The sequence below is a fragment of the Sprattus sprattus genome (genome assembly GCF_963457725.1).
Source record: "Sprattus sprattus genome assembly, chromosome: 2".
NCBI classification, from domain to species: Eukaryota; Metazoa; Chordata; class Actinopteri; order Clupeiformes; family Clupeidae; genus Sprattus; species Sprattus sprattus.
Window position 1 is genome coordinate 24,667,629 of NC_137921.1, and position 17,108 is coordinate 24,684,736.

General features: G+C 41.8%; 2 protein-coding genes across 3 annotated transcripts in view; one reads left to right on the forward strand and one right to left on the reverse strand.

Annotated features, from left to right (window-relative positions):
* Positions 1 to 510: 510 nt before the first annotated feature.
* lft1 (lefty1) lies at positions 511 to 2,160 on the reverse strand (the record flags this gene model as incomplete). The annotated part of the gene is made up of 4 exons (XM_080832748.1): positions 511 to 995; positions 1,106 to 1,345; positions 1,456 to 1,699; positions 1,893 to 2,160. The coding sequence occupies 4 exons, from the start codon at positions 2,158 to 2,160 to the stop codon at positions 677 to 679; spliced, it is 1,071 nt and encodes a 356-aa protein (XP_080688874.1). The 3' UTR covers positions 511 to 676.
* A 4,391-nt stretch (positions 2,161 to 6,551) lies between these two features.
* cdc42bpab (CDC42 binding protein kinase alpha (DMPK-like) b) overlaps positions 6,552 to 17,108 on the forward strand; it is a gene marked incomplete at its 5' end in the record, with an annotated part of 73,043 nt that continues 62,486 nt past the window's right edge. For both annotated transcript variants that reach the window (XM_080832218.1, XM_080832219.1), the window contains one exon: positions 6,552 to 6,729. In XM_080832218.1, coding sequence (XP_080688344.1) covers positions 6,552 to 6,729 — 178 coding nt within the window. The remainder of the gene's footprint in view (positions 6,730 to 17,108) is intronic.

Genomic DNA, 17,108 nt, shown 5'->3' on the forward strand with positions numbered 1-17,108 from the left:
AAATCCCTTCCACTCTGCAGTTGCTTTTTAATAAGCTTTGTAGTTGGCATTATGCTATTGCTGGGCCTATCAATATTGGTAAACGCTCTGAATACGAATGTTTATACATCCCAGTATTTGTTTAATTAGGGATGTATCTCGTTTAACCCACAAATGCTTGACTTGTCAGACGAGGTAAGGTTCATTTATTTCACCAGCAGCCTGCGGTTCCCCGCAGTGTTGTGTTAAACATTATTTGCTCAGCTAAAGAGCACACAGGAGCTACATTAGCCGTAAATTCAGCGGGCAAGTGAGAACCCCCGCCAGTTACAAACTAAGGAATATAAATAATTAGCATTGATGCACCCTACTCACCCAGTGTCCCTCTCCTTTGGGGAAGGAAAAACATATACACCGCGTTTCAAAATGAAAAATAATTTATTTTTGAACATAGTGAAATATGTCTCAAACTCATACTATTTACAGTCAAAAATATAATCTGATATTTTCTTGTGGCCACATGGTCTTTTACGAAGGAAGCCCACTGACACTTATCTTGTTTGGTTATTTACAATTTCATATCAAAGTGCTTAAAGGATGAAGTAGTCCGCTGTAGAGCGGGTTTTGTCCACTACCTGCTGCCTTCTCATCAAAGTACTTTAGGTTTGGTTTACAGTTCAAAGGCAACGTAACGCGTTCATACAACAGAAATATTGTCCATTGTGCACCCGCACTTCTCAACGATCATGTTGGGGAACTCCGCCACCTCTATCTCGGTGTAGTCCCCCTTTTTGACAAGGTACATCATGGGCAACGGTGCGCTCTCAACCACTGTGCATTTTCGTTCTCCATAACCATAGTTACGTTTGGGCTGCTTGCACCCTCCCGTGCACCTGAACGCCTCATATCCCGCTGGTTCGATGATCCAGTACTGGGTCCATGTAAGGGCACGGAAGTCAATGAAGTACTTCTCACGGCAACATGTATCTTTTTTGGCTTCGCAATCGCCACTTGACCTGGAGAAGAGGAGATGCAGGTTTACATTTGTGATACTTAACCTAAAAAGCGCAGCAGAGTAAACTTTCAAACAGTGTCAGAGGTAGGCTACATTTAAACTAGTTCTTACCCAAATTCTTCAAGGTTTAGCGTATACAGAACCAGCTCCGGTCTCCCCATGGCGTTTTCACTCGGGTCCTGGGTGGTAAAATGGACACCCTTTGCCATCTCCGCTGCGTAGCTGCCAGGTCTCTCGCCCTCGATCCACACCTCCAGGTGCATGGGCTTCTTCTGCTGTGTTTTCGACCAATAGTGGACAGCCTGAGTCACATCAAAGCTGATCCAGCCAGTCTCATGGATGGGGATCAACCTGGTGAGATAATTAAAATGATTAATTGCATGCATTTCAAAACCGTGGGCGCGTAACGCCCAATACGCAAATGTCGCGCGTCTATAGTCAAGAATCGTCTGCGCTCTTACCTTGAATCCACAACTGATGTTCTGTTCGAACCGTTTTCCACGACATCCACCCAATATATGCTGACCCTGGCGTTGTTCACTGGTCGATGGTTCTTTTTTTCTTTCATAGAATGCATTCGCTGGGCTATCTTGTACAGTTTGAGTTCAGCCATGGTCACCTCGCTATTCGCTGGTATCCTTGCATTCATGTCAAAGACTATTCGCTGACGATTGGCATCAGAGTATATGAACTCCCCAGAGATATCTGTTAACGTGAGGGAAAAAAGCTAAATCTTAGTTCATATACAATGATGTAAAGAAATACAGCTCACATGGGTAAGTGCACCACCAATAATGCACTTTATATATTTTAGCAATATGAGCACTGTGGTAATTAAGATATACCATTTTAACAGATATTATAATTGCAATATGATGTTTTGTAAATTAGTTCCTACCTGCATTTCCAGGGATGCCTCTCAATATTCCGGCAAGGCTGGGCAGAGCGCGACGCCGTCTCTTGTTGTGTAGTTTCAGCATGGATAGGTACTTATTTTTGATGTGTGCCGGGATGACAAGGTTCTCCAGGTCCCGCTTGTGGATTCTGGGTACCTCACCTAGTCCCAGTTTTTGCAACATCGCCTCCTTCATGTCGTCCTGACTGAAACCCTCCACAATGACCAAAAGCGCAACGCAGAGAGCGCAAAACACGGGAAGAGAAGCCATCACTTTCCCAGAGTCGCTGAACTAAGTTGCTCCTTGTAGTATCCGATTCTGAACGTGTGCTCTCGCCACACATTCAGCCCGTGCTTATATGCACGCGACGCCCCGGTCGTTCACACGTTGGCGGGGGGAGGTGACCGACACCAGAGTGAATGGGGGGACATGAAAGCCCTGTCTCATGAGTACATTAAGTCGAGTACTACCCAAAGAATGATTATCATTTCGCAGTTATTTTTCATGACAATAAATAAACTTTACATAATATCAGTGGATTTACAAAGCTATTGATTGGTGAAAGAGGTTGTGGAGATATATTTTTTTCTTCATAATTTTCCCAAAAGACACAGTGCCTTTTTTTTTAAGGAAAAACACACTACCAAATACATTATCATATATGAATACAACATTTCATATGAGCCAGGGAGTAAGAGGTCAACAGTTTGCATGAAGGTGAAAATGGTTAAAACTCACAATAAAATATACAGTTTATTGAAATGGCAGTGATGCCTTTAATACCATATGGAAAGCCTTGGCTCTTTGCATGCATAATATTCTGCAATAGAATATACATTCAGATATTTATGCATTTAGTCAAAGGCAGTAAAACCCAAAATCCACTACTTTCTGTTTTTGTTATTGTTTTTAACTAACTTTACTAACAATTTCATTTTATGTATAGAATATTTATGATTTTAGGGGAGTTGCAAAGTGTTATTCTCTCTATATAGACTTTTTCAATAGAGTTCCATTTCTGTGGGAAGGCCACATTTGGACAAGTGGTTCCAGACACCCGCTTCCCGCTGCCCTCCCATACCAGTGGTCTCACCCTCCCGTCTATCTTGCATATGTGTGTAACACCCTTGTCCCCACTGTGTACATTCCCCTGGATGCTGTAAATCTGGCCCTGTCTGGCACAAGTCTGTCAGACTGGACATTTCTGTGAGGGGCCATATGATCCTATAGTCTCACAGCCATTTTGTTGATCACCCAATTCTGCACCCATCAAGCTTTGGATAATGTGGGGAAGGGAGGGGGTTACATGTGTTTGTGTTTGTGTGAATGCCGATTTTTGGAGAGAGGACTGTCGGGTGGATGGAGGGACGCAGGGATTAAATGTTTATTCCAATTCAACCTCCCATTGTGTCCCTCTCCACAGATTAAAATTATTAGCCAAACAGACAGTTAATCCAGGGGCTAGGGATGGGGATGTGGATTGGGAAGGCTCTTCACAGGGTAGTGATTATCTGATACCATTGCAGGATTTGCTGTCCCTTGTTTGGTCACACAAACATAAGAAGAGGGACTCTTGGCACTAAGGGGTCACTGTCTGAGTTTGTGTATTGGGCCTCTATTTGCCTTGAGATGTCAGACAGACCAAAGAAGCACACAGGAAGGGCAGAGGACTGATGGCCAACTGGATAGGAACTCAAGACAGGGGAAGTATATGAACCAGGTGCAGAACTGTTTTATAATTTACAACACTTTACAACAAAGTCATCAATATCACACATATTTTTCACTCAACAGGTGACAATGCTCAGAGGTTAGCACATAACTCATTTGAACAAAGCATCATTTTACAGATAAGTTATATTTCTTTGGAGATGAAAATGCTTGACACCACTGTCTTTCCGATTTGTGAAACACAAGCATAGCATTGACCACCCTAAAAGATGAAAAAAAGATTTTCCTTGCTCTAGTCTGTACTGCACAATACACATAACGCTTTATATCTACCTACATCAGTGCATTAGAACCATGAATCATTGTGAGATATGTGTCAGTCTTCTCCCCTTCCCAAGCCAATTAGAGAAGCCCCTTTGGTGAAAACATGGCAACTTAAATCAAAGGATAGGGAGATCCTGCAATCAACAACACACGTGTTAATTAGCACCTCACAATAACATTAGAAAGACTGTATTAAAATGTACACTACTTCTTCCCCGACAGTGAAAAATAAATAAAAAACGGATTCGTGCACGGTAAGCATAACAAATAATAGAAGCCAGGAATTTACCCAATTCACTTCAATATAACCGATGAATCCTACTGAGGAAATCCGTAAAAAAACTGATGAAATATGGCTCGTGTTGCTGCAAGTAGTAGCCATGTAACTGCCGCAGGCCCTCTAAATGTACATGTTACCATGTGAAGGTAACATTTGTAGGGAGGCGCACTGACACCCATTTGCTGCTTGCCGAGTGCATGGAGGCTACCGTCTGCGCATCAATTATTAATCGTCATGTCAACTTCCTGCTGAAACTCACTTTATCCCTACATCAAATATTTGAAGACATGAAAGACGCGATTAGCACCTTATTAGCCTTGGTGTGGCAATTGTCAGATTGGAAGTAGGCTTGGGGCGTAATCACATGGAGAGGGGAGGGGTGAGGACGATAGGCTACATGTCAATACAGTTGTTGCGGCTGACGCGCTGTGGCTTTGATGCCACTACACAATTTCAGATGATCATAGCTAACTTTCAATTAGCCTCATGAAACAAAATTAAATAAACAATGTCAACTGGACAGTAGCTGACGTTTTCTATAGATGAGCATAAGATGTGGTAGACAGAAATGATCAGTCACTAATATGTGTCCAAATTTTAGAGAAAGGTGTAGTAGCTTGCTCGTCCAATGCAGGTTACTCGTAGAGCTATTGATACAATGTAATCAGACTCAAACACCAAGCCATGGCTTAGAATAGGCACAAATAGTAATCGTAGAAGTTTAAAGATTATTTTAAAAGGCAAAGTTGCGATTCAAGGAGAGCCAACAGGATACCGCAAAAACATTTGACATACTACACGATGTATTAAGTGTAGATCTACGTTAGAGGGCGCCAGGGCTCAACTTTCTTATCTAGATGGACATCACTAGTTAAAAAGAGAAAATGCAGAAAATAGGCCTCAGCAAACATACTGGCAAGCAATATTTGTATAGAGTAGACTATATATAGTCTGGCAACACATAACCTGGCCAATTAATTGATATTCCTTCATTAGCAGGAGCCCAAAACCAACAGTTTGTTTTTTTGTAAATATACATATAGACGCAGTTACTAACAAATACAATCTTTTGAAAATACAGACCAAAATGTTTACATTAAAATAGTTTTGGAAAACGTGTACGATAACACCGCCTATGGATTTTTTTAAGAAGACATTATCTTTATATTAATAGATTATAAAATATATTTAATTAAATGCTATGCAATTCAGTCTTTCAGTCTGTTCATTTCAGTATATGGCACGAGGTGTCAGTGTGAGACAGCCAGGTAAAACTCTAATAGTCTAAGTAGCCTACCGTCGCCATGTCATTTAAGACACTTTATAATAAAAAAAATTGGGTGCTGATAAAAACAAGTCATTTTATTTGATTTCTGAACAGTATCTCACTCCCACCCTCACAAATTGATTATGTGTCATAAGGAAGCGATGTCGGTCACATTCCTCAATGAACGGTTCCCGATCACCGACCACAGTTTCCATTCACACATTGCCAGTCCCCCCACCACTCCCCTCGCCCAAAACCGTATTCCTCCTCTCCCCGCAGCAGATGCTGTGACGGCGGTGTGTGACGGCCGCCATGATGAGCTTGGATTTAGCCTGCAGCACCAAGCTGGAGCTGAGACGCAAGCCACCGACCGGGGGAGGCTGGGAAAGGCTGCGCTCTGGGTTGGAATGAGCCACAGTATTTTTTTTTTCTCCTTAGTGAGCACCGGACGACGAGTCAACAATATTCGACGCTGTGTACTGTAAACCATGAAGATATTCTCCACTGTCTACCCTTTTCAACTGAGATCGAAGTCGGCGGATGATTTGTTAAGAATGGGATTTAGAGGAAGAAACTAGCTGGGCTAAGCCTTTCGCCCTCTGTAGTCTTCACAGAGGAGGGGCACCCGGGCTTTGTAGCATTGCAGATCCTGAATTGATGCATTTTTTGGTTACTGCATAATGGATAACCGCATATCAGCAAATCGGAGGATTTCTTTAAATGCTTGGTAACAGGTATTAGTTTCCTTTGGAGGATATGTGTAGGAGAGGGATTGAAATAATATATAAATACTACCAGCAACTCAGTTACGTCAAAATCTGCTTGCCAGGGCAGGGTCAGCAATTGGGAAGTATCTCTTATGTCTCTTGGGAGTGTAGATTAGGGGAAATGAAGAGATATGGTTTGCCTCACACACATTCTGCGTCTTCTGTCGATACATTTAGACGAAGAGCGTCATGATTGACTTCCTTTAGCTCGACATCGCTGCTTCTCCTTGGAACTTTTTTAAGGTGAGGTAGGCTGCTGTGCCTTTCGCCAATGCGGTTTTAGCGTAAAACAGGCTAAAGGCCGTATATTTTGAAATAATTCACTCCTTGGCCACGTTAGAAAATAATAATCATGTCGGGAGAAGTCCGTTTGAAGAAACTGGAAAAACTGATTTTGGATGGCCCAGTTCAGTCCAATGGCCAGTGCCTCAGCGTGGAAACATTACTGGATATACTCATCTGTCTCTTTGACGAATGTCACAACTCGCCTCTTAGAAGAGAGAAAAATATTTTGGAGTTTCTGGATTGGGGTAAGATTTCGTTTTAAACCTCACTCGTTTGTTGTTATTGTAGGCTCAAGAATACTGATGTGTTGTAGGGTCAGAGTTCCATAACCCTGCCCCCTCAGTGGGGTTATCGGGCTGCATGGGTTCTCAGAATCGTTGGTTCTGTTCTTGGGTCAATGGTTGGGTCTTGAGCTGGATAATGTTTTGGTATGCGGAAACACTATCGTGAGGCAACATAGTTGCGAATACACCTGTACCATACGTCTACCAGTCATTCAACATCAATATTTTGTATCTTAAAAAGGGGTAAAAACTGCAATCCACCTCAAACGACTGCAAATCATGTGATTGTGCAAAAGAAAGCAAGAAAGAACAGAAAAAAAACAGCAGTAAAGGTGACATCATTGCCCGACTGGTTTGTGCATGAATGTGGAATGCAACAGACTCACCTTTTTCAGGCCTTCGGCTGTCGCTCTGACAGGCAAGGTGGAGGCTGTGCTGCACTCTGCCAATAATTACTTAATTTTGACATTTCCCGTGTTGACACGGGGGCACTTGGAATAAGTGTTCATAATAATGATCCTGTACACTGACCCCAGACCTTCAGTGTAATCCCATCGGACACAATTTATGTTTTTTTTTATGTGTTGCATTGTCCACTTTTGTTTGTTTTCTCAAAATCATACAAAATATGGCTATTGACCTGCAAATACACCTAGGCTATTGAATAGATTAGACTCTAATTCAGCTGGACATGTACATCATGACCATGAAACCTAATTCTGGCTTCTAGTTACCTGTAAAATACCTGTTTCATACCTGTAACTGGAGCGGACAAGTGCCTGGTAGACATTTAGAGGTTTTGCTTTTCATTGTTTGTTCTGTATGACCTAATTTTGGTTGGTTTGAAATGGGAAACCAGCACATAACCTGCAGCCATCAGGCACCCAGGAACAGGTAATGAACATGTAGGGAACAGCTAAAGAACGTGTAGACATGCCTCACCCAGCTCATACTTCTGACAGATCAGCAATGCTGTGAAACACTTTTCTTTGGCAGGTAGGTTCCATATTGAAACTACAGTGCTTGTGTTGCTGGGTTCATGTTTATAATTGGGATAGTTAGAGGATCACCTGCAACTTCAAAAGCACCAGTAGAAATTCATTATAATGACTTTTGACCAAAAATTGAGGAAATCAGCTACTACTAGCAAGAGTAACAGCAAGTCATTTTGGTCAGTGAAAGTACTCCATCTAAGCCTCTTCTGTCCAAGACTGTGTTTTATTACTTTTGTGAGCTATGGGTTTGAGCATATGTGATTTATATGTAAATGTCAGGATGTGGTAAAGTGCTGATTCCGGGGTTAAGGGTCAGGGTTCAGGAACGTTTAGGGGGTCTGACTCGCTGGGGAGTTAGGCCCACACCAGGTTCTCATCGGGAGGACAGAGAGGGCAGAGAGGAGGGAGTTCTGCTGGAAATGTCCAGGCCTATGTGGAGGACAGGGGTCAGGACATCCTTGAAAACAAACTGTGTGTGTGTGTGTGGTATTGTACATCCGTGTTTAAGCCTGTTTTTGTCTGTATGTATGTGCATGCTGGCTTACCTTGTGGTTCTGTGTAGGTGCTTTCTCTCTCTCTCTCTCTCTCTCCTCTTTCTCTCTCTCTCTAAGTGTGTGTGTGTCTGTTTGAACAATCCATTTCCTGTAGGGGGGCTCATGAGGGCAGTGACAGGAAGTATCCGAGCTGGCGCCCTATGATGTCATACTGGGGAATGGACCTCTTATTGTGTTTGCTCTCTTTGTAGAGCGAGCCATAGAAAGGCCAGCCATGGCATGGCCCATTCATTCATTCATTCATTCATTCATTCATTCATTCATTCATTCATTCATTCATTCATTCATTCATTCATTCATTCATTCATTCATTCATTCATTCATTCATCTAATCAGTCAGTTAGTCACTCACTTACTCACTCTATCATTCATCTTCTTGTGAACTCAATCAGGTTATCATTTACTCCCTCACATGTGCTCACACATGCCCTTTCAGTGGCCTTGGATGTAGCAGTTATGGGGTTGTGCCTTAGAATGCGATAACATCTAATGGGGCTCCCTATGCTAGGGCTTAAGGGGTTTATGAATCTCGGACTGAATTGCTCGGTTTTAGTTTGGCACCATATTTTATGTTGGTTCATGCCTCACATTCCCAGGTGATGTGAAAGACCCTGCTGTTTGAGCTGTGGGGTCTTAGGCTGATAAATCCCACTTTTATGGACCTGGGAAGCCCACATGAGTGAGTGGCTCTGGTCTGCATCACAGCCATTCCCCAGTGGGCTCTCAGTCTGGCTGTTAGTAGTCTCCCAGCACCCAGGAGTTGGGAATAGGCTGAGTTCTTATATCATGACACGGTCCAAACCAGCTCCTGACACGGGCCTTTAGCCTGGTTTACTTGCAGTCCTGGTTCTTTGCTAGTCTAGTGACTCTCCACCGATTAGGGAGTATTTATAAATATTAGTCAATTGTCACTTGAGTGCAGTTAACATGTAATTACATATTTTCCTTAGTGTTGTGCATTTCATTTGAGCCCCATATTCACAGGTGGACAACATCAATGTGGATATTTAAACTTTGTATCAATAAGAGTGAAGGTTAGCAGAATATCACATTTCTTTACAGGAGCTGGGAACCAAGTCTGTGTCGGCTGACTTTGAATGTATACTTCACAGGTCAGAAAGCCACGCTATCAACTGGCTGGGAAGGAGAGTCACATGGGCTCAGCATGGTCACTAATAAGCAGCTCTAATGTGTAAAATGTCCCAGAAGAGTGGAAGAGCGAGTGGAATGCTCTAGTCAGAATGAATGAACCAAGCCATTCACAAGTCCTCAATTGTTTTCTGCCATCTTAAGTTTGACCAATAACCAAGTGCTGTGGTATAATGTAATCATTTTTGTACGGCCTTAGCTTCAGACAGGAGCTGAGCCACTGCCAGCTGGTTGAGATGCTTCTGTCTTCTTATCACTTTGAGGATGGCTTGTGAAAACAAGACGATGGAGCCTACTTTGCTAGATGTATTCTAGAATGGTGGGAGGGCCCGTCATGGCTGAAAATCCAGAAAGCCTTGTATTTCATAGAATACTTTGGGGATTGTAAACTGTGCAAGTGTAGGTTGTTTGGTTGGTGTAGGTGTTACCACAAAATAATTATCAGCCTGTTGTCTCTCAGGGTAGCCTAAGTTTGAGGAACTGTTGGTGCCACCTGGTCTAAGCCATAGGCATTTTTGGACCGGAGGAGCTTTTCCATAGTTCTTGGAGGAAGTACCCCTTTTTTGTATGCCCGCACTGCAGGAACTGAGGACGAGGGACTTTGAGGGACTTTTGAAACTGCTTTGAGGGACTTTTTTAGCTCCTACTTCAGGGAAGGTACTCTCCCAGCACAAGAAGAACCATGACTGATGTAGTTAATGGTGATTGGTCTAGACATAAGGGACGTCAGTACACCAACTGTCAGCTGGCCTACGTCACTTCAGCATTCCTACCGGCGGTGCCAACAGAAGGGCCTTGAAGGTATGGTGTATTTAGGGGAGCTCCCCAGTCGGTAGTTCCAACTGTTTCATCCAAAAGAACCTCATGATGCAGTATATGTCCCTATTGAAATTTCTCTTTGTCTAAACTAGTTTGTCAGATGACCGCCCCACTACAAACACTTTGAAATTATTCAATAAAAGTTATATCAGGCCCAGTGCAGGATGCAGGATACTGCAGTCATATCCATCAACTGCAGGATGTGACTGCATTCAGTTTTTTGTCATCAGAGGATATGTCATCTAGAGACTTCTTCCCAAGGAAGGTCCTTTGGTCATAGCACGGTCATATGACAGAGAACTAGCACAAGCACCCTTATATATTATTTTTGTGTCTTTCCCCTCACCAAGGCGTTGCTGAAGTTGTCGCTAACCGTAGCCAACTAACTCATGTTTCATTCACATATCTCATTTTCAAAACTACGAAAACACACAATTATGATACATAACCATATTTATAAAACAAAGCCAATGTAGACTAACATAAGATAAAGACTCTCAAATTGCACTTGCTCACAATGACAGTGCCGGCACCAGCATACCTGTCAAGTCTCTTGTTTTGTTAATGTTTCACGTATGTGACAGGTTACTTGACAGGTATGGGCACCAGCGAACATATACGTACACAGATAGACTACATACAAGGTACATGTTAACATAGCTACATAGACAAGTAGCTTACACACAGCTTAGCTAATGTTATCTTGGGGCTCATACATAAGATTGCTACAGAAGTAGCTACCTATGTTGGCTTCATAGTTCAGGAAAAGAACAAATTCACCCTAAGAAAACAAACCAGGTAATTATCTGTCCGACAGAAATACAGATGGTGTCACTTTTCAGGCCCTTCAACTCCCTCAGTCGTTGCCATCGGTACTCCTGACCTGTTCGGCCGGAGTTGGGTTAAAGACCTAATGCTAACTGCCACACCACCAACTACAAACCAACCAATGCCTAGCTTCCTGTCCCTGTGGTAGGTGCTTTAACTGAACTGTTAAGCTTGGCTTCTGGACCACTCATTCCTTTGCTGCCCACATACTTCTGTGGTTGATAGGAAGAGGCTGTGTATTATTATTATTATTATTATAACAATATATAGCTAGCTCACTAGCTTAAGCAAAATGGTTGCCTAGTCTTGTGCAAAACTCCAATCATGCTCAATGAGTACATAGGCAGAGTGTGTGCAGGTACGTAGGTAGTCAGGCAGTAGCGTATATCATCTGTAGCAATTGCAGGGATGTAAAAATACAGTTCAATGACTTAATTTGGACTGACTGAAATAATTGGTCTGGCTTTTTACAGATAGAATTATAGATTTGTTATATTTCAAGAAATATATTTGTCCCTCACCACTATGTTCATACTGTCATCGTTAGCTGTGTTTACTCAATGGTCTGTGGAGCAGTGTGATCTTGCATCGGCATATCATCTGTAGCCTCAGCGACACCATGTGCGGCACTCTGGGCACTCTGAATTGCTGTAGCTGGAGCATCACTGCATTCTGCTGTGCCCTGTGCTGCACTGATGTGTGTGTGTGTGGGTGTTTGTGTGTGTATGTAGGGGAGAAAGTGCTGATTCAGGCCTGCTGCTGCTCAGAGCTGGCCTGTGGAATTTAGAGGAGAGGTGCCGTGCAAGCAGGTCCCTGCAGCAGATGTTGATTCATCCTTGTTGATACTTTGTCCTCTTTTTTTTTTGTCTTTCCACACATCTTTTTTAAATGTCATTCCTGTTACTCCCTTTGTTTCAAGCATACGGCATATGTGTAGTGTTCTGTTGAATGGCAACAACAAAAGCAATTATTTAACTGCTGTGTATTGGTCAAGATTTGATGAGAGGGTGACGAAGAATTTTTGTTATGGGTTAGGTAGAAGTGACAGGGGGATGGGTGTGTGTGTATCTGGAGTTGCATTTGCAGTTGCAACGGTCTCAATGCGCCTGTTTTATAACCTAACTGTGTGTGTGTTTTGTCTAGTATGTCATAAATGTGTAACTCAAACAGGATTGTTTTTTGATGCTTACAAAAGATCAAATGAATCCAGCTAAGCCTTTTGTAGCTTTTCTTTGCTGGGGGTAAAACACAAAGTTGTTCCGAAGCAGCATTTAGGTAATGATGGGTAATCTTCATGGTTCATACACATTATTGAATACCAGGGTAATGGATGCATGTTCTATGGACGATATGCATTAATGAATGGTTTTACGCTCTGTAGTGTATAAGTGTTTTGATCTCTGCATTAATTCCATCACAGAACTACTTTGTGGCCACATCTTTGGTTTTGAGGTATGCCCTGAAGAAATGGTATCACTTAAGTGGTTTGGAGTTCCTCCTCCTGTAACTGAAGTGTGGCTGTGGTTCCTGCTGTCGTGTCGATGTGATCCTTGGACTCGAGGTCTCAGGAAGCTGAGGCTTGAGCTGTCGCTGAGGGGGTGCAGTGAGTTACCTTTCCCGACCTAGGAATCAGGAAATCCTGTTCACTTGTCACTTGGGTTGTCTGCCAGAGACATCTCTGCTGTTGCTATATTTAAAGAGACAGCTCATCTCAGGCTCGATGTGAGAGTCAGGGCTGAGACCGTGTCAGGTTTCCGACTAACCTTCATGGCCTGTGTGCGCGCGCGCGTGTGTGATGTAGTTAAGATGATGCCAGGCTATGTGATTTCCTCATTAGATCTCTAACCATGGCATTACTGCGTTTAAATGCTCCTGGCCTACACTGTAAAAAAAAAATCTGTAAAAAAACAGTAAATTATTGGCAGCTACGGCTGCCAAACAAAAACCGCAAAATTAAAGTAAAACATCCTAATTCAAATAAAGTGCAAAAACCCTATATTTACAGATATTTCCATTTAAGGATTTGCAGAGAAAAACTGTTTTTTTTATAGATTTTTCCTCAATTAATACAATCAAACACCATTAATAAAGTTACAGCCCTAACAGTTTAGCAGAGAAAAACTGTTATTGTACAGATTCTTCCTAATTTATTACGAGCAAACACCTTTTATTAAGTTAGGGTACTAAAAGTATAGCAGAGAAACACTGTTATTTTACAATGTTTTCCTCAATATTTAAGATTAAAAACCTTCAATAAAGTGGCAGCCCTAACAGTTCAGCAGAGAAAAACTGTTATTTTACAGATTTTTGTATCTATTATTAATATCGAACACTTTCAATAAGGTGACAGTACTACAAGTTTAGCAAAAAATGCTGTTATTTTACAGATTCTTCCTAATTTATTACGAACAAACACCATTCATTAAGTCAGGCTTCTTTAATTAAGATTAAAAATCTTCAATAAAGTGGCAGCCCTAACAGTTCAGCAGAGAAAAACTGTTATTTTACAGATTTTTTTATTATTAATATCGAACACTTTCAATAAAGTGACAGTACTACAAGTTCAGCAAAAAATACTGTTATTTTACAGATTCTTCCTAATTTATAACGAGCAAACACCATTCATTAAGTCAGGCTTCTTTAATTAAGATTAAACACCTTCAATAAAGTGGCAGCCCTAACAGTTTTGCAGAGAAACACTGGTATTTTACAGATTTTCCCTCATTTATTACAATGAAACACCTTCAATTAAGTGACGGCAATTCACATTTAGCAGAGAAACTGTCATTTTCCAGATTGCTCCTACATTTTTATGATCAAACACATTCAATAAAGTGCTGACACATGCTCAAGATTGTAAAATGATGGTTTTATTTTGGAAGACAATTATTTCAAACATTGACTTGCAGGGTTTGTGATTGAAGAGTTTCAGGTGATGCAGAGTTTATAGATGGAGTACAGACGGGGAACAGGACACAAACAGAGTATACAAATCAACGAAAGGGTTAACAGACAGAGTTCTAACACAAAGATCTAGGAACATGAACTAAAGATCGCACAGAGTCTCACTCTGGCTACTGTGCGCAAGGGCAAAGAACAGAGGTACACGGCTACAGGCCGGACAAGACAGTCACATTACTCCCGGTGCCGTATGCACGGCACTCTGGATAATGCAGTCCTAAAAGTCTGCCGGCACCGAAATGGCTGACTCGGAAGCCAGCAGACAGGGAGCTTGCGGGGCTGGACGCCCACGGACAGAGAGCTTGCTGGGCTGGAAGCCAGCTGACAATGGGGTTGTAGTTGCCGGTGGCCGGAAGGCGGAATCCCAGGGACGTAGAGTGGACCACAGAGCTAGAAGACTTGGGCAAAGGTTTCACCCTTGTAGCGACGAGACCAAACACGGAGTGAGGGGAGTGCAGGTTATATATAGGAGTGAATCAGGTGTGTGTGATCATGTGATTTGGGACCTGAATGCAGTGCAGCTGGGACGGTGAATGATACTGATGACATGCAGCTGAGAGTATGAGTGAGAGTGAAACAGGTGTATGTGCTTGTGTGATTGAAGGGGGCGTGGCCGGAGCGGAGCTCAGCAGGAACATCACAATAGCCTCTACCCACAAAAGTTAAAACATTTGACTTCAGACTCATATTAAACTACATGGAGTGAGTCAGTCCATTGCAAAGTAATTTCCCCCTTGTCTCGTCTTTATTGTTCTGCATTGCTCTGGGCCAGCCAGATCCAAGGTTAGGTCAGGTCAAAAGTATTGGGACACCTGATCATCACACATATATGAGTTTCACGCACATCTCATTCCAAAACTACTCTATAACAGTTGCCTCTCTTATAGGAAGTCTTTCCACAAGATTCTGGAGTGGGTCTGTTGGATTTAGTGCCCATTCAGCATTAGGGAATTTGGACAATGCTCTTGTGTGACTAGACCAGGCTTGCCGATGCCGTTAGAATGGGTCCCAAATATGTATAGTGGTGTTTAGTTCAGGGGTGGCTTGATTTTAACCGAATGAACAAAGTGAGTCTGTGACGGGGCACCTGTGTGACAGGCTGCTGCTTTTGTGGACTGGGTGAAGGTGTTTTGGTGTGTGTGTGTGTTACATGTTTGATGTTCATGTCTTTGTTCAGTTAAAATCAGCACACATTCAATGTCTTGTCTCTGAAATGTTCTGTTTATTTAGTTTAACAATAATCATATTGTCATATTTCATACCGTTTGTCAACCGGTGTTTAGTGTCTAAGTTTGTGTTGTGAAGATGGCGCGATATATGGAGTTTATGTTTAATGAGATTTGGCTGCTTTATTATGTGTCGGCTATGCCGGCACCAAGCCTAATTGCTACCATGTGTAGTCTGTGTTTCCTAGTTGATTGGGAGTTTGATTGTTTAGGTATGGCTGCTGTGAGCCACAGGTGTTGGTGCCTTGCTGATTGACACACCTGAAATCAATGATTGGTATGAGCCAATTCAAGGTGCTTGTCAAGGCTACTTAAACTTACCTTTGTTCTTTGTTCAGGAAAGTTGCCAGTTTAATAGGACGTAAGTCCTTGGAGCTCTCACGATGGGCTAGTTACCTTGGTCCTTTTATTTGCTTTTGTTTTGTTTCGTAGTGAGAGTGATCGTGTTTAATAAGGCTTACGAACTCTCACTGACCAGTTAATGGTCCTTTTTATACATGTGGTCTTATGTGAATTGCTTATTTGTTGGTGGCTTCATGCATTTGTCCTTAGTGAAAACTGTATTTTTTATATTGATTTAGTATTGTCAGTGTTTTAACTGCCTTTGTGCCTTATTTGGGTTAATAAAAATACCCATCTTTCTAACATCTTCAACCTCCTGAGTCCTCTTATGAGTAACATCTTGCTCTAAGCGTGAAGGCTATCCCGACCTTTTACAGAGTCTTATCTTATCAGGATAACCCAATCAGCCAGCAAGATACGGGAACCTGTAACTAATATCATAGGTTGACTGACCTGTCAGTCTGACACAATGCGCGCACCCAAGACTATTTTGTTGCTATCATATGTCCATGGTTGCTATGGTAAACTCTGCTAAGTCTGTGCGTGAAAAACATAAACTAATACTTTCCTTGACTGGTCCACACATGTGTCAATCATGACTGTAGACCAATGAGATGCAAAGATATCCGAGTGCACAACAGAGAAGGTGGGATGTAATCAGTAATTCACGTGCCTTTGTTTTGCCGTTTAGCCACGCAAGTTTTAGACAGTTCTATAACGAAATGCAGTTGTACAACGAAACACATTTATTCTACATCATCATGGCTTCTAAAAATAAAACAGTGAATCAGCCCCCAAAAAGATTGTTTTTATGGGGTAACAGCAGCATTGAAAGAGCTTCAACCGTTGGATGACGAGAAGATTGAAATAGAGTCTGGTAGAATCAGAAAGCAGCAAAAGTCACGGAAGAGTATATGGAGAGATAACCGATTATTTATCTTCTAACTTTTGATTGGGATGAGATATCAGTTCCATTTGTTCAGGAGATGGCATACCCTTGGGGGCACACAATTGTATGACATAACTGGCCATTTCAATTCATTTTCCCACTTAAATCCACAGTAATCTAGATGCAAAAGGAAAAAGAATTAGGGGGCGCCTATATTTTGGGAAGGTTATCAACATCTTTCTAAAATTTGAGATAACATATATGGTACTCTAAAGGTATTTTATCATAGCTTGAGGGGCACTTTTGTAACATCAAATTGAAATTTGCCATCATACTATACTTAAGACTCAAAAGTAGGCCTTTACATTTGGGCATGGAATTTTAGGTAGAATTTGCCAAAAAACATCAAGGTTCTAACAGGTTAATGAAAATGGGTTTGCTGAATTTTTGAGGAATTCACTGTAAATTTACATAGAAACATGATAAATTGTTAGTATGTACATAAACCTTAATATAATGAGCTACATATTTAATTTCAGATTATCAGTGTAATTTTATTTACATTTGCATGTATTTT